The sequence below is a fragment of the Eleginops maclovinus genome, chromosome 5 (assembly GCF_036324505.1).
Source record: "Eleginops maclovinus isolate JMC-PN-2008 ecotype Puerto Natales chromosome 5, JC_Emac_rtc_rv5, whole genome shotgun sequence".
Lineage (NCBI taxonomy): Eukaryota > Metazoa > Chordata > Actinopteri > Perciformes > Eleginopidae > Eleginops > Eleginops maclovinus.
The window spans coordinates 8,844,124-8,867,723 of NC_086353.1; the positions used below are offsets into that span (position 1 = coordinate 8,844,124).

The following is a 23,600-nucleotide window of genomic DNA, read 5'->3' on the forward strand; positions in this document are numbered from 1 at the left end:
TACACATCACATGCAGATGAGCGAGAAGTGAGGATAAGCAATGGGGTGATATGGCCTTTTCTCTAGCCTCAGGTGAACACTGCTGAGTGTTCATGCATATGTGCGGTACAGTGGAGAAACACGGTACTGCCTTAGGCCCAGTCTAATTGGAATCTTCCCTTCCACCCACTTTAACACCGAGCCAGACACACACACACACTCAGTAACTGTCTAACTAAACACTTCGCCTCCTGCAGCTCCATCGGTGGCTCCTCAGTCTATCAAAGTCTCCGCTGTGTCTCCCTCCACCCTGGAAGTGACCTGGGACACACCCCCCCTGGAGACCCAGAATGGACTCATCCAAGGATACAAGGTGAAATGCACAACAGAAACAGAGACACACACACACACACACACACACACACACACACGCACACATACACACACACACGACAGAATAAGACCCAAACAAAAACAAAAAATTACTATAATATGATAGTCGTGCTGTAGAGAAGAAGGGAGCATTAAGTTAGAGGAAGAATCTGAATATCCTTTAATGGTTTCAATATCACTCCTCTGCCTGTTTTTCCCCCCTCAACTCCCCTGCCCCACCCCCTCACGCTTACTACTTCAAACACAAGGTTATCTGTCCTGCTTTAGACACATTGATTTTTGACCGAGTGGAGGGGGGAATGGAGGAAAAAAGAGGGGAATGTAATATTTGCAGAGTGAAGAAATGAGATGAGCAAGTGATCCCTGTAGAATCCTGATTAGAGGAGAGGATCGAGGGAATACGTTTAAGCTACCAGAGACGGACGGACACAGAGAGGGGAGGCAGAGGGGGTTAACAAGATTAAGATGAGAGAAATAGAGCAAAGAAAGAATGTTTAATGAATTTGAAGGTTCTGACTTCTGTTAACACTGGGAAGCACAGAGGGCAGGGAGGGCTGAAGGTAAACCTCATTGCAACAGCGATTTATTTTCAACAGTTTACTAAAATGCTCTCGAGGACTGTTTCAATGCACTGAACCTGATGATGCAACACGGAGATAGTGGAACTTCAGACACACAACAAATGTAAAAAGTAGCTTGTTTGCGAATGCGTGGGTATACGTATGTGTTCAATCAAGTCACTCATACTTTAAATAAAGCCCTCCAAAAGATTTTCCTTGTAGTATCCACTTCAAGATTCTAATAATTCATAAAAATAATCCATCATGCTATTCCCGCCAAAACAGGTCAGTTATATCTAATAGAAGTGACAAAACGAACAACTGAAATTGATAAAGCGTTTCATCCTTTTGCAAAACAAACATCCAGATGCTATTTTTCATCAACACTTGAGATCCTAAATCAAGTTTTTGATTGACTCGAAAATTCATTTAAGATCTTTGATCTCATCAAATCATACCGTGTTGATACATGACAGATTCAAATAGATTTTTTGGGCTTAATCCTGCTGGTCTCTCTCCTCTAGAAACCACCAAAATAGATCCTCTACTACAGTAGAGAGCGGATTACAGAATGGTCCGGAATTTTTACTAAGCCATTAGAATAAAGTATCACAAGAAATGTTGCCTATTATGCAGAAGGTAATACATTTAGATTTTAAATTGAGTACAAGGATGAGTTATTCTGTATCTCATTATTGTAAGAGCTCAGGGAGGGACAGAGACGGTATAATGCTGCCATCAAGTGCTACTCATAAGCTGCTACTTTCAATTTTGAAAGGTTTAAATATAGCTCATATAGTGCCTCTTGTTGGGAATAATAACAAAATGAACCCTTTTACAGGAAGTAGCTCTTTTGTTTTACTTGCACCAAAATGCACAAAGATGTTGTGAGGCAGCTAGGGTTCATAGATAAATACATTGATTCACTTGAATGGCCAACATGAATCACTCTTCCAATCAATTCCTGCCAATGATTTGAATAATCAAACCATTGTTTTTATATTCCTTGCCCTGAGTGGAACAACATTTTAATAAATAAATAAACCGTGGAAACATTGCACTGCTGCACGTTGTTCAAATCAATAATATTATATTCATTTCTGGCAGCTTCTCACTCGGTATCTATGTAAATTACCACTGGGCCACAACAACAAAAAAGTCCAGTCCGTCTGTAATTATAATAGCAACAATTCCATGATCTGATTACAGTTTAAATGAGCTGAGGAGCTACACGGTATGATGAGAGACCCGGGGGGCTGATTGTCGTTGAAAGCTTGTCAGAGAAAACATCCATGTGCTGTGGTTGTCAAATCAAGAGTAAAACTCTGCTGTGACTCATACTCATTTGGCTGTGAATTATCACTCTTAGCAAAAACATTTTAGCCTAAAATAAAGTAACCATCAGGAGTGATGTAACAGCTGCTGTGGCTATTCTCCCACCCAAAGGCTCTTGTGTATCCAAGATACTTTTCTGATTCATCTCTAATGCATGAGGCTCAACCACCTCTGTAACCTTGCTGTAAGTGTGCATTTGATATGGATGTATGTGTGGGGAAAGTCAAGGCAATTCTCACATCCAATCCTTTCTCGCTCAGCTGTTGTGTACAACGTTATTGGGGGAAAATATTTAGTCAACATTGAGCCGAGATTAAACGTCATGCAGTGATTTTAAAAGTACACATTAAGAAGAAAGTAGCTGCTCAGAATTTCACGGTGGATATACACCTGTCCAGCGCCGTAATGAGCCGGAGGCAAGCTGTTTTAATGCATCAAACTGATTTAGTTGCCGCATATGCATTTATATAGGCTGTTTACTGGCAGTAAGACATCAAGTCTGTTGCTTTGCCTTTTTTTCGCTCATTATGCACAACCTGTTTCATTAAAAGTGCATGACCTAGACTACGAAATAAAAGTCACACATTCAGGATTTGTAGAATACTTTGTTTTAACACATTTCTCAAATCACCAGTTATATGAGACTTAAACAAGAGTGATGAATGGGTCTGTCAGGCTGGGAAAAAAAGCCGCAGAAACAATATTCTTCAACGTTAACTAACACAGAGTCTGGACTTTAGAGCTACTTCATCATAGCTTTGAATAGGTGCTATTGAAAAAGCAATTTTTGGCATCATTTCATTTTGACATTCACGAGGTATTAATATTGATCTCACCATACTGTGTACTGTACAATTACCAGATGACCTTTCTTCTATCTAAACTCAGGGATGAATAAAGTAGCCCGTGTGTCTTCATTAATGTCCTGAAAGTTAATCGTCACATCCGTGCTTATCTGTTTCACATGAGCAAGGACAGTGACACATGAACTCCATTAAACATGCTTTATTGTATGATTACCTGAATCACTTCACATGAGCAGATTGCATTTTGTATGATGTATGGGTTGTGGTATCAGGATGAGAAATACTTTACACTATTTACACTTACTCTAGGTTTAATTGCTTGAATGACCATGGCTGAGGTTAGGCCTCTTTGTTGGTTGTTTTATCAGGCTTCAGTTATAGTTGTTTGATGTTCATGTCAATGCCATTTAATAAGGAAAAAACTGATGTGCCATAAACACAGAATTATGCTTATAACTGCCATTTAATATCACAAAAGATATAATGAAATTAGGACTTAAAGGAGGATTTACCTATTCCTTCGTTGTGGTCTTTACAATGACTATATACTCTATCTATTCTATATTATTCTATCCAGCGATATTGAGACACTATTGCTTGAGAAAACAATGGTATAAAGTTGTTAAGAAAACAATGGAATGAAAGAAGAGCACCTGTGAGATGTGACAAAAGGTACTGTCATAAGCATCGATTAGGAGACCTCAGGTGGAAAGTATCTATATAAGTATATAAGTATATATGTTTCCTTGAAACCTTGAAAATAAGTATATATATAGTTAGCAGAAGTGAAGTAAGGGAGACTAAAAAACTGGAAGTTGGTTGGAGATAAACTCAGCCAGTGTTATTGACTGTGTTTTCTTGTGTTGCAGATCCACTACTGGGAGCGGGACAAGCAGAACCAGAGTGAGAAGGTCAAGGTAATTTTTGTCCCAGACACCCGGGTGCACCTCTCCAACCTGACCAGCTACACACCTTACCTGGTCACGCTGACGGCCTTCAACACGGCTGGAGACGGCCCCCCTAGCGACCCCCGTGGGGCCCGCACCACGCAGTCTGGTAGGCAGTGGTTTCAGTCTGGTTACCAAATCAACAAGCATCGTTTGAAAGCTTTTGTTATGTTGTTTAATTCGTCATCCTTCATGATCCCACAGCTCCCAGTGCTCCCAGCTACCTGTCCTTCTCAGAGGTGACCGGAGGAAGTATAAATGTGTCCTGGGGGGCTCCTCTCACTCCTAATGGACAGCTGGAGGGCTACAGGATCATCTACCAGCCCACTGCTCCCGTACAAGGTCTGCACACACATGCTGTATACACTCAAATATGCATATTGAAGCCCCGAGAGGCAAATATCCATTTGATAACCTGATTTGAACCGATTTCAGATTGGAAATTCAAGGTTTTGTTGTTTGTTGTTGTTTGTTTGTTTTCTGTGGAATAACTTTTACACTTCAGATAGTGGATATCCCCCTTTCTTTTTGTCTGTTTGTTTAGACCTTTCCCTTTGTTGGCCGTGATATATAAGATCATTAATAAAATCATTATCATTGTTTCTCTTGATGCATACACTGGTTTTGTTCATAATTTGCTAACACACATTAAATGTACCTTGTGTTTAAACTGCATGGAACAATTAATAATCAACAGGAATAAATTAGGAATGCTTTTAGTCTTTTTTAGAACATGGGGTAGTGGTTTACTTCAGCTCCCTACGGCTCAAATGAATATTACAGCACTTAAAAAACATTGATTTTAACTCAAATAAAAACATGTTAAGGGGAAACACTGACAGTTCCTTTGCTATGTGTGTGTGAGAGCAGGAGTGAGTAAATTGGTGACGGTGGACGTGAGGGGCAGCTGGCAGAGATGGCTGAAGGTTCGAGATCTGATCCGAGGAGCGACGTACGCGTTCAGTGCGCAGGCTCTCACCGTCAGCTACGGACCGCCCATACAAGCCAACATCAGCGCCCAGCCTGTGCAAGGTAGGCATGCCGTCACTCTGAGTGTGTCTACTTCTTTAATCGTGTCACGGAGACAAACATCTGTTCATTTGTCCCGTTATGGGGACTTAACCAGCTGCATGCTAACGTAAAGAAACCCTTTGAATGAGTGGGCAATGCAATTAAACCAGAATGCATTACACAGCTGCTTTAATAGACATTGAATGGAAAAGATGGAACTGATGGACCCTCAATAGTTTTATAGCCCACCTAGTTTCCACATGACAGGGTTGTAGTTGTATTTATGTGATGGCAGACTGTAGGGTTGTATGAATGACCAGTGATTTTGGTAAAGGTTGGGATGAGTTTACTGTGTGTAATGTGTGTTCCCTTGTCTCTACAGGCTCCCCGGGGTCCCCTATGGAAATGTCCATCACTAAGACGTCTTCTGCGCTCACTATCCACTGGTCAGACGGGGAAATCGGTGCGGCGCCGGTCACCGGATACGTTATCGAGGCTCGTCCATCAGGTGGGCTCACACACAGTCTGTCCCTTCACATGCAGCTTTTCCCCATGTGGACCAACTCTTCTCATTGATTGAGAGGGAGGTTGAGTACGGCACTAAACATCAGTGAGTGCCGCTTTCTCCAGATTCATTTAGACCTGCTGTGCAAATTAAGTCAGCAGCAATTTCCCAATTAAGATTACCAGACGTATAAAATACAGAAAGGGGAGTCTGTAGCATGCTGCAGCAGAGAGGGGAGACTCTGGTTTCCTTCTACCAGCGATATTAAAAATGATTATACCGCTTTATTACCAGTAATAAGACTGATCATCACCAGAACATCTAATATCTCAAATGTAAATCGACCATTTTTAATGTTCTGACAATTAAAAGGGATATTTCTCAACTTGATCTCTTTCTCTAAGGTCTTTGTCTGCTTGTCCATTAACCCCCAACTCACCCCTTTCTTTCTCCCTCCCTCTACCCGCTCGCTCTGCAGATGAGGGAGTGTGGGACTCCTTCATCAGACTCCTCCCCCCCACCAGCAGATCCGTTTCCGTGCCGCTGGAGCGCCTGAGGTCGGGGATCAGCTACGAGTTCAGAGTCATCGCTGTTAATCGCTATGGTTACGGACAGCCCAGCACACCATCCGCTGCCCTCGCTGGTAAACACACACAAACACACTCTCTCTCACACACACACTGCTGGAGATCAGGCTAATGAACATATCCAGGGTGATCCGACTTGTCTGATTGGGGTTTGATGGAATCTCCAGCCACACTTTAGGAAGTTACCGTGAATGTGATTGTGTGTCTGCTGCCACCCAGAGGCAGAGCCGTGCAACCACAGCTCTGCTTATCAGGCAAAGAAAGGACAGCCTGAAAGCACATCTCCATTTTTGTTTCCAATCTGTGCCACCATAATTAATGAAAAGTCCTCAATCCAGACGTGTATACAACTTCCTCTCCCTGACCTCATAAACTGAGAGGAAGGGAAGAGGAGTCACTTTGAATCGTCTTAAGTATTATTTCATCAAACAGTTTGAAGGATCAGCAGGATGAGTTTTATATCAGTAGGAAGAGGAAGACTCATTTCTTTAAAAGACGTCATGAACAGAATCTAAAGAATGTTTCCGGTCCTGGGGAAAGAAACTATCACTTAAATCTGAATTAAAGCAAAGGAAAAGTTTGATTCTGTTGTGTTTCTTTCGAGCCTCAGAGACCTAGGCGCCCTTTGGAAGAGATCACACTGAAGGCCAAATACGGTTTTTTTCAAATTCAAATCTGCACCACCGATGAATGGAGAAACTGATTAACTTTGTTTGATTTATTATTCAGTGGACTTTATTTCCATCATAGGCAATCCTTTCTATTTATTCTGTCATTTTATCTTTATTTGCTTTTCTCATCCCATTTATAGTTTCTCTGACCGCATTCTATCCTTGATATTATTGCTCTCTCATGTGTTCCTCCTTCTCTCTCCTCCTGCGTGCAGCGCTGTCGGAGCGTCCGTTCTACGAGGAGTGGTGGTTCCTGCTGGTCATGGCTCTGGTGGGGATCATCCTCATCCTGGTGCTGGTCTTCGCTCTGCTGCTGCACGGACACAGCAGCAAGTACAAAGCCTGCGGCACAGGTGTGTGTTCCCGAAGGGTCATGCTGTAATGTAATACTTCATAGGAAGACAGAGTGGTGATATCCAGGATGGGTTTTGGCTTGGGATGCATTTTCCTTCCAGTCACAATCATAGACTTACTACATCTTCCCTTCATAGATATATTCTATTGTGGCATGTTTCACTTCACTTGTATTGTGTGTAGAGGGAAATGGCCTCCAGTTGTCTTGTTCAGACAGGATCACTGTTACCTCTGTGAGAGGAAAAGAAGGTCAGCCCTGTTACCTGAGGGCAAACAGACCCTGAAGCATCTCAGGAAACGTAATCTCTAGGAGGATAAGGCAATATATTACCTAGCATTTCCTACGTTTTTTTAATATTCATGTAAGAGGAATGGTGGAACTAATGAATGAATGTTTTTGTATTAATTTGGGTAGTGCTATTTATTTAAAAGAAATCAATTCAATCTCACATAAAACTGGACCAATCTAAAATATAGTTTTAGGGGGTTTTGGCTCCAACTGTTTTTTTAGTTTTTTGTATGTATTTATTTGTTTTGATTTTAAAATATGGAGCTTAAATATCATCAATCATTCTCCAGAATAGCTGTGATGACCTTTACCTGATAGTTTGAGACATGTTTCCAAGACTTCTATTTTCACACATTACCAACATTACATGAAATATGATTCATCAGAAGCGCATCACATTGTAAGCCGGTTCTTCATACTTAAATCCGGACGTCTTTATTATATTTTGGTTTGCACCACCTCTACAGGGTCAGGCAGGGAGCGCAGCAGCCTGGAGCAGGAGAAATCACAGCATTACTCAAGGATGCTCACTGAAATGCATTGAAGGACAAACTCCCTCCTCATTATAACTACAAAGTTGGTCCTTCTGGTGTGTAGCCCAGTAACTTCTTTAAAGGGTCTGATTTTCATGTCTATGCTTTTCTTCCTGTTTTCATGAGTTTCTGATCCTCTCGGGAGTCCTGTGATGTTTGCATTTGTGGGCGCAGCATTGCTTTTACACGTGTGTGTGTGTGTGTGTGTGTGTGTGTGTGTGTGTGTGTGTGTGTGTGTGTGTGTGTGTGTGTGTGTGTGTGTGTGTGTGTGTGTGTGTGTGTGTGTGTGTGTGTGTGTGTGTGTGTGTGCGTGTGTGTCTGCGTGTGCGCACGCCAACATCTGTAATAGAAAGTTTGCCCTGAGAAGTGCAGGTTACATCGGGACTGCTGTTAATCTGAGGTACCACAGAAACTTTAGCACAACCTCTGGCTGTGCAGCGATGAGGCAGAGTGAGGCAGGACGAGCACACACCGAAAACTAAACCTACAGTCCGTGGGAAACAACATATGTTCTTTTTGTGCAGTTTACCTTAAATCATTCAAACAGCAGTCATCTTTCTCCCAATTTAAAATGTGATATTGTTCCCTTTATTGTTCCATTTGTTCTGGTTATTGGTGGATAAATTACTGCCGTGTTGTTACTGCCTGGGTACCAAATGATGCATCCTAGTTTAATACGCTCCTTATTGTCATTCCTGAGAGGTGACTGAACGCACAATGAATAAAACAAGAGATGCATAAACTCAGAGAACAGTGGTTCAATTTCATTAAAAAGAATCTCAGCCACTGCCCCATAGAAGTGTCTGACACAGCTTTTATATTAAGTATTTATCTGACTCCATCTGGCTTCTTTTACCTTTTATCTTCCTCCAGGGAAGCACATGTCCACAGCAGAGGAATCTGTAACGCTGGATAATGGAGGGTTCACTGCTCTGGAACTCAACAGCCGGACAATCAACACCAAGAACTCCTTCCTAAAGAAAAACGGGACCAGGTGTGCACTCAGAGACACACTCTCACACACTCTCACACACTCAAAATTCTTCAAGTTATTAGATTGTGTAGATGTTTCATTTATAGTTAATGTGTGTGTGTGTGTGTGTGTGTGTGTGTGTGTGTGTGTGTGTGTGTGTGTGTGTGTGTGTGTGTGTGTGTGTGTGTGTGTGTGTGTGTGTGTGTGTGTGTGTGTGTGTGTGTGTGTGTGTGTGTGTGTGTGTGTGTCCAGGTCTCCTCCCAGGCCCAGTCCAGGTGGTCTTCACTACTCTGACGAGGACATCTGTAACAACTATAACGGAGCAGTGCTCACTGAGAGCACCACACTCACTGAGAAACCCACCGAGGTCTCCGAGTCAGAGGTAACACTCTCTCTCTCTCTCTGTATCCCTGTCTTAAATTGAAACGAAAGGAACCTGTGTTACTGGCTGTCCTACAATAGATTTTTTTAAAGTAGATATTGACTTCTCTTTACTCTCTGCCCTGGAAGAAGAAAAGTAAAGGTGAACAATAAAAAGAAAGTACACTAAATGACTAAATTATTGAGCTGTGTCGAACGTTCTGCCTCGACTGATTTGGCCAAAGATGACGGCTAAGAAGAGACATCTGAGCGGAATACATCTGTGTCGTTGGTTTAACTCCAACCTCTCCCCATGTTTCCTGTGTGATGCTGTCAAATAAATCCAAAAGGAAAACTAATAATCGAAGAGCTGCAGGCAATAGAGTGCTGCATGTAATGAGTCCTGAAACTCAGGAATAAGACAGCATTTTTGCACTTCCAGTTCCTATGTCTTAAAGTCTTTTTTTAAATGTGTTTTACTTGGCAAGACGCCTGAAATATGTCAGGTAATACTGAACTGTGGGAATATTGAAACCCTTATGTTTCTTATAAAAGGCAATTGCTAGCACGTTGCTAAATGACACTCCAGAGGTTATCGGCTAAATGAGACGTCATCACAACCAAAATGTCAGTTTCGTGACGTTTATGCGCTCGAAAATCATGAAAGTGGTTTTCACTGCGATGATAACTTCTGGGTGGGAATACAATATAGGCTCTACTGTCAGCCACAGATGTGCAGACACCTTAGCTTAGACCTGTATGTGCACGTTCTTCCTTTATGTATCTTTCTCTATGATTAACTAAAACCTGCTGTGTGTTTGTACGTAGTTAACTGACAGCGACTACGAAGACGAGCAGCCCAAGCACTCGTTCGTCAACCACTACATGAGCGACCCCACCTACTACAACTCCTGGAAGCGGCAGCCCAAAACCCTTAAACCCATCGGCTCTCCTTTTGGATACGAGGAGTGCGCCACTGCAGACACAGAGCCGTACTACCAGACTGTGGTGACGCAGCACAGCACCGGCGGCGCATACACACCCACGGGACAGCCGGCGCTCACGCACGTCAACCCCAACACCAACCCGCCTCCCGGCTCACGCACCCCTGTGACCGGATTCTCCTCCTTCGTCTGACTCTAGAGACTAAACCTGCACAAAATGACACACACACAAATACACAATAATAGAGGGGGCCCGGTGTGTGTCTGGACTAAAGGACACAGCCAGCAGCGCCGGGGGAGAGGGGAGGACGAGGTGAGGAGACGTGGGACGGACACTTCCTGCCCCAAAGAACTAAACGTACACCTCTCGCTCGCCTTCTCCCCTCGTTCACAAAGATCCTCACTTTGTTGGCGAGTGTGTGTGTGTTGCTCTCCCACGCCTCTGTGTCACTGTGCTCACACACACAGTTCTCGTTTTCCACACACACATTCACACTGGCGTATACCACCATGCCTATTCCAGAGACTCTCTGATGAGAGCTGCCACTACATGAGTCCGTTTGTGTAAATGTTGAGGAGAGCATCGGGAACATGGAATTTCTGCACAACCATCTTCACTGTTTTTCTGTATTTACACAAGTGCACAAAGACACACGCATGCACTCCCTGATGCGCCCTTTCAGGATCTCCCACAGGGAGTGAAGGACTACAAGGCTGAGGAGCGGCACAGAAAGGAGCAGCTTTTATTGACAGACTGGTACATGTACACAAACACGGAGCTGTAAAACACTACCACACAGAGGAAAAGAAAAAAGTAACAATCAATAATCACATTTTCCGAACTTGAAAAAGGACAGAGAGCGAGCGTGGGCAGCGGTTTTTTAGAAGTTAAGGCATTCTCAGTGAGAGTGTTGTGTGGTTTCTAAGAGCGTTATGTGATGTTCGGGGTTGGGGTCGGAATATATGAAAACCATGTTTTTTACCGTCTACTGCCTGTTGTCAGCGCTCCTTATACCACAGCCTCCCGAGCCATAACGCTTGCACTGAGCCGAACCCCACACATTTCATCTTTCTTCTGTTGAAGTTTTGTTTTTTACAAATTAGAGTGTGTGTGTTTGAGTGTGACACGTGTGCGTAGAAGCATGCGTGTATAAGTGGCTCTACGCTCAGATGGAAAACCTGTTCATCCGTCTCTGTTGTTCACTGCTAAGCAAAGCGTGCCATTATATGTGTGTTTGCTTTTTAAGGATTTTGTACAGGGAAACCCTTTTTACTTGTGAGGTGTTGTATGTAGTTTTGGCCACGTTTGTGTAATTCAAAGCAAATATTGAAACAGCACTGCGATGATGGATGAGAGGAAAAAGAAATCATTTAGAAAGAATGATAAAAAATAAGCTGCAGAGAATGAATGAAAGAATACAGAAATGATTCTTGATGAAGCTGCGTGTGATTGAAGTTTAACTAATAAGGCCTCACTATCTGTACCAGCCAGACTGACACACATGTACTTTGTACCAAGTGCAAACAAAAATCATCTGTAAGTTTTCGCTCATTTATAATTTAAAGATTTCTCCGCCCTCCCTCACTCGGTTACGCTTGTTTTGAGACCCATTACAGTGTGTGAATAAATGGTTATTGTTTAACAGTGTGTCTTTGTGGTGTGTTTTAGTACGGGGACGAGGAACACGTCTCTTTGGAATAACTTCTACATTACACTGACTGAATTAAAAATAAGCATTAACATTTGCCTCGGTGAACCTGAGCTGCACTGAACTCTAACCAGACTTGCTGCATTGTTTGTCTCTTTTTTGTTAGTGCCACAGCTTTATCAGTTCTATTAATTATTGTCTATCAGTGTTTTGCTCAGCATGTGATACTTTTCCCTGAATAGAGTTCTGCATCCGAGGAAACTGATGGCTGCAGGGAGTTGGACTATGAAACAATTACGTAAGAGATAAATCCACTTTAACCGTGGTGCCAGTAAAACTGCATGTTCAGTATGTGAAGAAATGGTCACCAAAATGTTATTTACACCCCAGATTTCTGTCTCCCATATCCTGCAATACAATGAAGGTAATTGGAAATCCGGTTTAAGGTAAAAGTCCTCAAACATTTTGCAAAAATATTCAACAATATATCGTCAATTGAAGTAAAGCAGTGAAACAAAAACACAAAAACAAAATGCAAAATCACATTTATACAAAACTAAAATGGGATGTACCCACATCAACATTATTTTAAAATGTGTTAATTTATGCAAGATTATACAATTTGGAATTTAGGTTATTTTTTAAATGTGGACTGTGTGTGATGAGTAGATCATCAAAACACACCATTCTCTCTTCTGAAGACAATATAAGTGCTTCGAGCAGCACACGTTTTGGTTTTTTTACATTATTTTAACACAGTTTCCACTTTATACAACAGATCAAATGATGTCTGTGCAAAATATTTTTTTTTATTTTTTATACTTTAAGTATGTTCAAGCAGTAAATAGAGGATCAAAAGTAATCACAGCTGGAACATGAAGCATCAACAATTATACTACAATAATATAATGACTTTATATACTTCTGGAAAGGTCCAATCTGCATAATGAGAACTTGTACTTTTTGTACCCTAAGTTCATATTTTTTATGTTATTTAAAGTCAGATTCTGAATGTGTGAGTGTTTGTACACGGTGGGGTTGGTCTTTTTTCTGAATACTTGTAATGTGTCTCCCCGCCTGCAGGGGCCGCTGTGGGCCGGGGAGACAGAAGAGACCCTCAGAGAACTGTTGTGATGTCCGGAAAAAGGCAGCATGGCGGATTTATTTTTCACTGCATGCATTTCTTTGCCCTGTTCTGCTATATTGTATTGACATTAATAACGGATATGTAACCCCGCAATGAGCTGTGTCCTCAGACACTAACGGCTGCGGAGGGATCTCGCCGCACCGCTGCCTGTCTCTCTGCTCACGTCGTGACTTGTAAACCCAGTTTGGTTTGGTGAGTTTCCTCCTCCGTTATTGTTTAATACTCATCTCCAAACGTGATCATGCTGTGTGTTGTTTACATAGTCAGGCTGCGTGTGTTGGACGTTGAAGAGGCTGCCCCTCAAACTGACCAAATAGACAGAATGCATCTGGTCACAGTAATGCAGGGGTGTGTGTCGCTTTAGTCACAACGGGAGTGTATAGTAAGGTTAAAGCAGTTTACTTGACAGACACGGTGCCAGAAACACCTGGCACCCGTTGAGAAATGATAAACCCTGATTAACCAAAGGGACCCCTGAACCCCCTTTGGAGGATGGCCTTCTTCACAACAAGCATCATTTGGTACCAAAACCTACATTTACAGCCCCTGAAAGACAGAATGTCGTTAATACTAATAATGATAATAATAATAATAATAATAATAATAAACATGTATTTCGGTGCAACATGAAAAATTGAACCTAAAACTAAGGTGTGTGTGTGTGTGTGTGTGTGTGTGTGTGTGTGTGTGTGTGTGTGTGTGTGTGTGTGTGTGTGTGTGTGTGTGTGTGTGTGTTTTCTTTTACATGTTCCCTAGACTGATCTCAGTGGGATGAATCTTCAGGAGCCAGAACAAGGGCCAAAAAGGATTACAGTTAACTCAGGTGACTCCGAGTCAAAGAAGAAATACAATTGAACACAAAGAAAAAACACCAGAAACTAACAATGGATAAAGTGACAGTAGAAGTAAATGAGGATGTGACGAGACAGGAGCTGCTCCCAGAGCCCCTACTGATAATCCTGTCCCCACCTCCACCTTTCCTACCCGCCGCTGGTAAACCAACCATGTTGTGGCACAAGTGGCTCAAAGCTTTTGAACACTATGTTGAGGCTCTTGGTGAAAACGAACTTGCTGAATCCTCTAAGTGTGTGCTCCTAAAGAACTGCCTTGGCGTTGAGGGCCAGCATATCTTCAGCAATCTGATCCACAGTGAAACCTCATACGCAGCAGTCATCTCCTCACTGATGCTTTACTTCTGCTCCGATCACACCTCTCAGATGTGCCTCCTTCAATTTCATCAGAGGGCTCAGACGCCCGGGGAGAGTGTAGATGTGTTTGTGTCTGCGTTAAAAGAACTGCTGAGGCCTTGCAATTGCGGAGACTTACAAGACAAACTCATCCTGGATCAGCTGATTGAGAAAACCAACTGCCCGCCACTCAAAGAGAGGCTGCTGTTGGAGAGGGAAACGTTGACCCTGGACAATGCCTTGGTTATTGGTAAAGAGGTTGAATCTGCTTTTAATGAAACTGAACTGTTTGGTATTCATGAGGTCAGTGTGGACATTGAAGAGGATTTAGACCCTCCTGTTCCAACAAAGCGTAAAAGAGGACGACCTCGGCGTGGCGAGGGAAAGCTAAAAAACAAAACAAAACCACCCATGACCAAAACTCATACAAGATCACCTAGATACAAAGATAGTTTCTATTACAGCAAAGATAAGCAATATTATAGTGAAAATGATGGAGGTGAGTCAGAAAGTGCTCAGGAGACTAATCCAGCTTTTGATGAACCCAACGATGAAGCAGCTCAAGAGGAGAAAAGAGAGTCGTTACCATCCTCACAATGGATGGAAGAGGAAGGCTGCAACAATGCTAGTGATGGTGTTGATGATGATGATGATGAAGATTTAGACTTTAACCCTAAACAAAAACGCCCATACTGTCCCATTTGTGTCACAAGGCGCTTCAGAGACGCAAACAAGCTCGCCAGACACATGAGAACGCACACGAAGGAGAAACCGTTCAGCTGCCCGGTCTGCAGTACGACCTTCAGCCAATCATACCATATGACCCGACACATGAGGAACCAGCACAATGCGGGACAACACGTCTGTTCCACATGTGGGGAAAGTTACGAGAGTCTGGCAGATCTGCAAAGTCACAAGAAGACGCATGTGTCACAAGTTCTGTCCTGTCCAAACTGTCAGGAAAAATTCCCCAACAATAAAGCGTTTAGTAGTCATGTCCTGTCACACTGCAAAGACCAGTCCACCCAGATAGAGGGGCAGAGTCATCTGCAAAGTGATGAAATAAAAAACCAGGAAATCAAATCATTAAACAACGATAATCATGAGAGTATTAATATCAATGATAATGTTGCTGAGAACAGTGCAGACTCTGAGAATAGTGATTCTCAGGATGAAAAATGTAAAGTTAATGTTAAAGTTAAGGACAAGCAAAAAGCTAAATCCCAACATGGAGGCAGTCCCAGTGAAGGAAAAAGAGCCTCCAAGACTAAAACAAAGGGCCACTTCTGTCCCATCTGTGTCGGCAGGCGCTTCAGAGGACCAAACAAACTCGCAAGACACATGAGGACGCACACAAAGGAAAAACCCTTCGGCTGCCCTGTCTGCGATATGAGCTTCAGCCAATCCTACCACATGACCCGACATCTGAGGAAGCAGCACGGCATGGGCCAGTACATCTGCGAAAAATGTGGGAAAAGTCTATCGAGTTGGCTGGAGCTGAGAGCGCACAAGAAGACTCATGCTGTTGAAGGCCTGACATGTCTTGCTTGTGATAAACATTTCAAAGAGAAGGCTGCCCTAGTGAGTCATCTTAAACTACACAAAAAGGTCCAGGCAAATCCCCGGAGCCTCACCTGTGGCGATTGCGGTAAAGTATTTGGGCGAATGTATCATCTGAAAAGGCACATAGTGACCCATCGCAAAGCAACAAACGGAGAGATTTACACGTGCCCTGATTGTCAGAAGAATTTCGCCTTCCCAGAAGACCTCAACAAACACCTGGAAATTCATGTAAAAGAAAACAATGGGACCTGTCCGAAATGTGAAGAGACCTTTAGTAGTCCAGAAGACCTGGAGGCGCACATGGGGGTCCATGAGAAGTCTTATGCCTGCAACACCTGCGGGAAGAAGTTCAAGGTTGAGTACGCACTAAAGAAGCATGAGCAAGGACACCAAGACGAACAGTATTATTGTTCGTTGTGCCGGAAACACTTCATCAAGCTGTCCCACTACAAGAGGCACATGACGGTCCACGACAGGCGGGAATCAAAATGTCCACACTGTGACAGCGTCTTTCTGCAGTTAACAGCTTTTAAGTATCACCTGCGGACTCACACTGAGGAGAGGCCGTACCAGTGCACCTGTTGCATTGAGACTTTTGAGGAGAAGAAAGATCTCGATCAACACTGCTTCAAGCACAGGAAATTTAAGAAGGAGATGCCATACTCGTGCACTAGGTGCGATTCTGCTTTCACAACACTCCTTGAGCTGACAGACCACATGAGCTCACATGATGGAGAGCAGCCGATGAACTGCCCCATCTGTGGCAAGACTTTCCTCAATAAGAGCAAGATGGAGAGGCACCTCAGCATCCACTCGGGGGAGAGACCGCACCTCTGCTCCATCTGCGGCAATGGCTTCCCCTCAGCCGCCAGCCTCAAGTTACACTTCCACATCCACACCGGAGAGAAACCCTTCCAGTGTTCACAGTGCAACAAGAGCTTCCGGTCGTCTAGCGGACTGCGGCTTCACAGCCGGCAACACATGGAGGTGCGGCCCAGCTACGAGTGTCCTGAGTGCGGCAGGACTTACGGTCGCATGACGGAACTGAAGATGCACCAGCGCTATCACACAGGGGATAAGCCGTACGCATGCACCTGCTGCAACAAACGCTTTATTAGCAAAAACAAGCTGAACGTTCATATGAGGATACACACAGGGGAGAGGCCCTACGCCTGTCCACACTGCGGACAGACATTTACACAGACTGGAGACAGAAACCGACACATCAGTAAATACCACGAGTTACATACTGCAGTACCAAACTCCAGTGAAGATTAGCTGGCTTTTGATTGTGCCAGTGGTTTTGCATGTTTGTTGAAAACTGACTTACTGATTGAATTGGCCTTGGAACACTGAATTGTCCAATGACCAGTGAATGTGATAAATGTTTTGCTAAATTAAAGAAGCACATGGATATTCTCTTGTAGCAAAAAGAACAAAATACAAAACAAAGTAAGGCCTTTAAATTATAATTCAACCAAGGTTCGATAAACACTTCATTGAAAGTATAAGATACCATGTTGACAAATAAAGTTCCCAAAAATGTCAGAAAAGCTAATGATGAAATAATCTGCTCAGAATCCATCGAAAGAAATAGTCTTAGAAAAACCTTCTGCACATTATGGTTTATCAACTATTGTTATGCATTGAATATACTGTGAAATATTCATAAAATAGATGTTACTTAGAGGTTGTCAGTTTGCTGCATGGTAGAAAAAAAGGTCCCTTAAGACAAAGTTGTGAACAACTGGAAAAAACATGCAAAACCACTGTCTTTTCTGTCCAGCCTTTACTGTCTCCAAACAGTTTGTCCCTGCTTTGCTGTTTTCTGCAAGCTTCATACCTGGACTCTCTTCTATATCACTACATTTTACCACTAAATACAACAGCTGTGCATGAGGGGTTAGTCATTGTAGCCCATCCCCCGCATCCCTGTGCCTGACACTTCTTCTCCAAACAAGCACCTTGCACTCCCAACAAACTCACAGTACTGACTGTATGCAAGTTTCACAGTTTGCCTTGCCCAAATCTATAGTCGCATACAAGTTTAAATCAAGTATTAGTATCATGTATATCACTCAAATTATGTAAAAATCTAATAATTCAAAGATTATGTTTCAAGTATTTTGTTGTCCTCCATTACACAGTCGGTGTTGTCATGATCTTATGTTGTTTCTTTTCAGATAATATTTTAGTTTTGACTTCTCGGTAACCAAGCCTTTTGTAACTGTTAAAAAAAGTGCCAAAAAAAATAAAAACGTGATTCACTCTGCTTGCTCATGTTATGAGGCTTTTGATTAAAATTGTAAAATGTAACCTTCATCATTTTAGACACACATATAAGTCAAGTGAGAATAAATAGGTTTAAATATCATTAGAAAAAGATGAACTCTATATGAACCCCAAAATGATATACAGCTCCAGAAAAAAATAAGAAACAAATCTAAATGTTTCTTAAATCTTTATCTCTACATGTATGACAGCTGTGTTTGTTGAATACAATAACTTTTAAAAAAAGAAGTCATTTAACTCAAAGACATAACTATAAATACTAAAACAGAAAACGATAATGCTGAAGTGGTCTCTTAATTCCGGGGCTGTATGTCATGTGTTTTATCCAGGTTTCTTTATAACTCTTGAAAAGCTTAAATTGCATTGAATTTGTCAATCTAAAAATAAAGCACTAACTGGTAATGAATTTCTTAAATCAATCATTCAAAAACTGATTTTAGAAATTGTTTTTACAGACACTGCATTGTAACATCTCAAAACCATTGGTTACATCTATTTTTCAGTAAACCATAATACCTCTTGCATAAACCTCAAGCAGTTCTGGGTAGCGGAAAATAGCTCCTAAGAAAGTCCTTTAAATTCTAAAACTTAACTAAAGTTTACCGACCCTGTTAATCGGTGTCTGTAACTGACAGCTACGTCCGTGTTGAGTATATTTAAATCACATCTTATTTCTCAACGTGTGTTTTTATGCTGACATGCTCATGAATATATCATATTTATGTAGTATTCAGCCATGACAGATCTTTTAAGGATCTGTACAAATTGTGACATTTTTTTACCATCTGTGTATAATTTTCCAGTACTTATTTAGCAACTTCAAACAAGCTGATACATATCTGATAAAAGGATAAAATAAAAAAGCAGTAACTGCCAGAACAAATAATTGAAAACAGGCGTCCACATGAGGGTGCTGCTTGTATGTAAAAATAGATAAAAAGACACAAGAGACATATATCATCCTACACAGATCACAAATACAGTACCAAATATTTATTCTAATCATTCATAAAAAAATGATTTCATTAATAATTGTCTTACTATACGGGGAAATACACAACATGTGTAAGAATTACAACAGTAAATCAGAAATATACATGCAACAAACAAATCTTAAACAGTCTAAAACATATTATTTTGGGTAGCACAGGCATCATGAAAAAGGATGATGTTTTTGTAATTTACTTTATTATTTCCAATCTATGCAACTTCCTCCTTTCTTCACTACATTTCAAGTATCACATTTTAACTGCTCTGCATTAATTTCAAAGGTATGGTTACCTTCTTACACGTAGCCTACACTACATGCCATGCACACCGACACAGGTGTTTCAGTTTAGTGTCTGATGATGGGTTCAAGTAAGAGTTGTGAAATCCTCTGGGTTATTTTAGGATAACATTTTCTCATAAGGATACAATTGCAACTTGTCAAAGAGAAACGTGACCTCAAATATGCCATTCAGTGACTGCTTTTACATTTTGTACTCCATTTATTGGTAGTAGAATGCTATATAATTCAACTAAAGTAGTTTATAAAATGCAGGATTTTTGACAAAGTATTTCAAATGGGATTGTTACTTTTGAAATCCCACAGAGAAGTGTAGCATCCGGTCCAACAGGGGGCAGCACTGACCGTTAGTCCTGCAGCTAATGCCAATGTTCTGTTTACAAACAGAGACCGGAAGATAGCGTTAGCTTAAGGTAGCTTCGTATTGCAAAATAAATAAGTCACTTCTGTGGTTTACGTCGTCTGGATAATAATTTTAAAGCAAGGTAACTTTGGGTTATGGTACCGAATCATGTGCCTTATGTCGTCTTAAGTTCTAAAGCTTTGTGGATCTAAATATACTGCTGAAGCTAAGCTAACCTCTTTGCTAATGCTAATAAAGGCTGGTTAACAACCCCTTCATTTTAAGAGAGATACATTGACGCACTGTAATTTATGGTAAATCACATGTGTGAGGTAGATTTCAGGATTAACCCAACGGATTACTACTTGCCCTGTAAAATATAAACATACCTACGTTAGCTTGCTAGCTTACTAGCTACAGTCCTTAATGTCATACCAGACTCAGTGTGAAGCAGTGTAAGAGAATCATTACTTCCGTATCAGTATGCTGCTGTTGCTTCAGAATTGTTTAAAAATAGCAGTTTATTGCTCAGACTAACTTTCAGTTAAACAACTTCAATAACTGGTTGAACTTTAAACCTGACTCTAAACTCTCTCATTATGGCTGCTTTAGGCTTTAATCCTGCCAGCGGCCAAGATCTTTTCAGCATTGACACAGTAGAACAATCCAGCTCTATAACAAACTGTGCCCTTAGTGGGGAAGAGGTCAGACAATTTTACGAAAATGTAATGAAAGATAGTCAAGGGCAAGACAAATCAAGGAGGAGAGCAACTAGCAAGGGTGATAATGGCCGAGAGCATCAGAGGGACAGAGAGCCCAATAGAAGAGAGAGGAGGAGAGCCAGGGCCGCAGAGATGCAGCAGGCTCAAACAGACTTTGTAGTTCAGAGAGGGACGAGTAGTGAACGTGAAGGCAGCACAAGAAGAGACACAATCATCTCAGAAAGCACCATGGAGCTCCTGGGGCTCAGGTTTCTGCGCTGTGCCAATGATGGTGACATCTCTGGCCTGAAAGACCTGCTCTCAAAGGGTGTCGACATCAACTTCCAGGTACAGTACTGACTCACTGCTTGGTGTGTTTTCATTTTTGGACACATTTTTGTGTTTTAAGTCCTGATTGTTTTCCCTCCAGGATACTTACTTTTGGACGGCAATGATGTGTGCAAGCTGGTCAGGACAAAGAGCAGCGGTGCGGCTGCTGCTGCAACACGGAGCAGCCTGGGTCGGAGTGGTTGATACACAAGGCAAGGATGCCAAAGACCTGGCGCTGGAAGGTATAACCACGCATTAATAACATCTCTAAATGTGTTTGTTTGTACAATTAAGTGGAACTCATTCATTTTCTGTTTTGTCCTCAGCGGGCCACAATGAGTTATTGGAGGAGTTGGAGAGCTATGGGACAAGTGCACAGAGAGACACACAATCTGAGAGCAGGTTAGCACACTGAATGTTGTGGCTCTATTAGAGCTGTTACCCCACATGAACCAACATATGTGAGCCCAACCCAAGCCTGAACCAGGGCAGCTTTGGGCCTGTGCCAGATTTTTTGAATGACCTACATTTTACCTTGTTCATGATATTATACACGTTTTGCATTTCAAGAGAAGTCACCAGTAAACATGCAATGTTTCTTTAAATGGAATCTTTAAGAACTGTGACCAAGATTTGTACTGAGTTGGACATTTTAGAGTTGATAAATACACTTACTTATCAGCTGACATATATGAAAGGTTGAAGTCAGGAGTTGGCCTTTGAACACTTAGAATAGAAGCATGTTTCAAGAAAACCAGTTTCACAAAGCAGTCAAATATACAATAAATCACTTTAACATCATTAAAGGCCTTGCACACAATGCACTGTTATTTCCACTTATTCAGATTTATACAATCACTGCTCAGGTTGGGTGGAGCTATGATGAGAATAAAAGTCACAAGCTGTGTCCCAAAAGCATGCTACATACTTCTTTGCTCAGTTTATATCACATATTATCTTCATATGTGTCAGTTTTAGTGAGTACTTATAACTATCAACAAACTATACCATAATGATATTGTACAATATGTGCAACTTTTGGTAAGGTAAGGTAGGATTCACCAAAGTAACACATTAAACATAAGAAATCTAGCCAATCCATACAGTGGTTAAAATGGCTGTTTTTGTCCATGGAGTCTGGTGGCTTTGAAGAGAGCATAGATACCAGGCTTCACTTCCTGATCAGAAAGGGCTGTCTGACGGCAAGGTATTCATTTGAGATTATTCTAAAAAATATAGTCTACTTAACCTGATGTACATTTTTTTAGGTGGTTAAATAATTTCATTTCTTTGCTGCTACTCCTTTCTGTTTCTGTGCTGCCAGCCATATACTGTAGGTTAGGCACTTACTTTTCCTTCACTAACCCTACTTCAAAAAATACAAACTATCTCTTTAATACACATATAGACACCTGGCTATTGTTTTGAGACATAAGTCAAAATAGTGAATCCGTTTCTTTAATATTTTCCCTCTCATTGTCTCCTCCTCTGTTTGTCCCCAGTACGTCCCAGCCTCAGTGGTGCGGTGTGTGTTGTAGCGAGTACAGCAGCAGCCTGTCGTCACATCTCTCCTCCACTCTTCATCTGTTCAGTCTGCGGCGTGCTCCCCCCACACCCTACTACTGCCTCCCCCCCTCCAGCAACAGCTACAAGATGATGGTTCGCTGCGGCTGGAAACCAGGGACAGGGCTGGGGCCGGAGGGAGAGGGGCCGAATCAACCAGTGCCAACAGTGCTGAAGAGAGACCAGGAAGGCCTGGGATATGGACACATGAAAAAAGCCAAAGTGACTCACTTCCAACCCAGGGACTCTGCCGCAGTGAAACGACCACCCAAGGAGAAAGAGGACGGCAAAGGAAAGAGGAAGGAAGAGAGTAGGAGAAAAGAACAGAGAGACAAGATCTGGGAAAGAGATTTCCGTGCCTCTTTTTATCTTTGAAACCTGCTCAAAGTGACTTTTGTAAAAGTTCTCTCTTCCAGACGCATCTAAAAGTATCTCTCAAACAGTACACCAATCTGTTATCAACAGGGGGGTTTATAAGCTGCAGCAGCTCTGTAGCCTCTGCAGGATGCTGGAACTTTGACATGGAAGAAAAGTGAGTTTGTGTGAGTGAACGCATGAAGAGTGGATGCAGTGGCGTACGTAATCACAGTGGAGGTGTTTGTAAAGGTGCAGGGAGATGTTTTCCCACTTCGACTCTACCTCAGACCTGTTTCCTTATATGGTCAGTCTTGCTGCTGTTGTGCAACGACCAAATATGGCTTTGATTTATCTTTATGATTGTGTTTTATTCCGTTTGACCTCAGTGGTGTTTACTCATTGTAAACCATTAAGACTGTTTCATAAGGCCTTCATTTATTTAATATACATCCACTCATTATGGTTCATTATCCAGGAAAATAAATGTTCTTAATATGAAAGAGCTATCTTATTTTCCTCTAATTTACCCTTTGAGATTTGGCTCCCCCTAACATACCTGCTCAGATAGATGAATTAACACCTTAAACGTGTAGAACAGACATACACCTACAAGACATTAACAATAAAAATGTAACTTTAAACTGTAGCAAAATGTGTCCATCTCTATTCACAAATAAATAGTTTAAGTTGTAGGTTGGTAGTCGTGTTCGCTCATGGGTAAGGTTTCCTCAATCTTAGAAGGTTAAGGCTTCATCCAATTAAAAGTCATTAATGTATCCTTTCATGGAGTCTCTAATATAGTATTATCTAAAGTTTACATATTTAGTTCAGGTATTTTCAGTTGTATCTAGTTATCTCTTGGGCGGCAGCAGTAATGGTGTAAAGGTTTGTCCTTTATATGGCCATGCAAAGCAAACAAACAGTGCACTCTCC

General features: G+C 41.8%; 3 protein-coding genes across 3 annotated transcripts in view; all 3 read left to right on the forward strand.

Moving 5' to 3' along the window:
• LOC134865237 (protein sidekick-1-like) overlaps positions 1-11,890 on the forward strand; it is a 215,319-nt gene extending 203,429 nt beyond the window's left edge. Inside the window, 10 exon segments of the mRNA XM_063884715.1 lie at positions 237-352; positions 3,943-4,129; positions 4,225-4,362; positions 4,891-5,052; positions 5,414-5,539; positions 6,015-6,179; positions 7,010-7,147; positions 8,844-8,964; positions 9,196-9,325; positions 10,132-11,890. Of these exon segments, the coding sequence (XP_063740785.1) occupies positions 237-352; positions 3,943-4,129; positions 4,225-4,362; positions 4,891-5,052; positions 5,414-5,539; positions 6,015-6,179; positions 7,010-7,147; positions 8,844-8,964; positions 9,196-9,325; positions 10,132-10,440 (1,592 nt within the window). The 3' untranslated portion in view covers positions 10,441-11,890.
• Positions 11,891-13,012: 1,122 nt separating this feature from the next.
• LOC134865290 (zinc finger protein 709-like) lies at positions 13,013-18,073 on the forward strand. Its single transcript, XM_063884784.1, has 2 exons — positions 13,013-13,235; positions 13,800-18,073. Exon 2 carries the CDS (start codon positions 13,928-13,930, stop codon positions 17,069-17,071), a length of 3,144 nt encoding a protein of 1,047 aa, XP_063740854.1. The 5' UTR covers positions 13,013-13,235; positions 13,800-13,927; the 3' UTR covers positions 17,072-18,073.
• Positions 18,074-19,680: 1,607 nt separating this feature from the next.
• gpank1 (G patch domain and ankyrin repeats 1) lies at positions 19,681-23,167 on the forward strand. The gene is made up of 4 exons (XM_063884779.1): positions 19,681-20,765; positions 20,848-20,989; positions 21,074-21,149; positions 22,250-23,167. Exons 1-4 carry the CDS (start codon positions 20,316-20,318, stop codon positions 22,683-22,685), a joined length of 1,104 nt encoding a protein of 367 aa, XP_063740849.1. The 5' UTR covers positions 19,681-20,315; the 3' UTR covers positions 22,686-23,167.
• Positions 23,168-23,600: the final 433 nt, after the last annotated feature.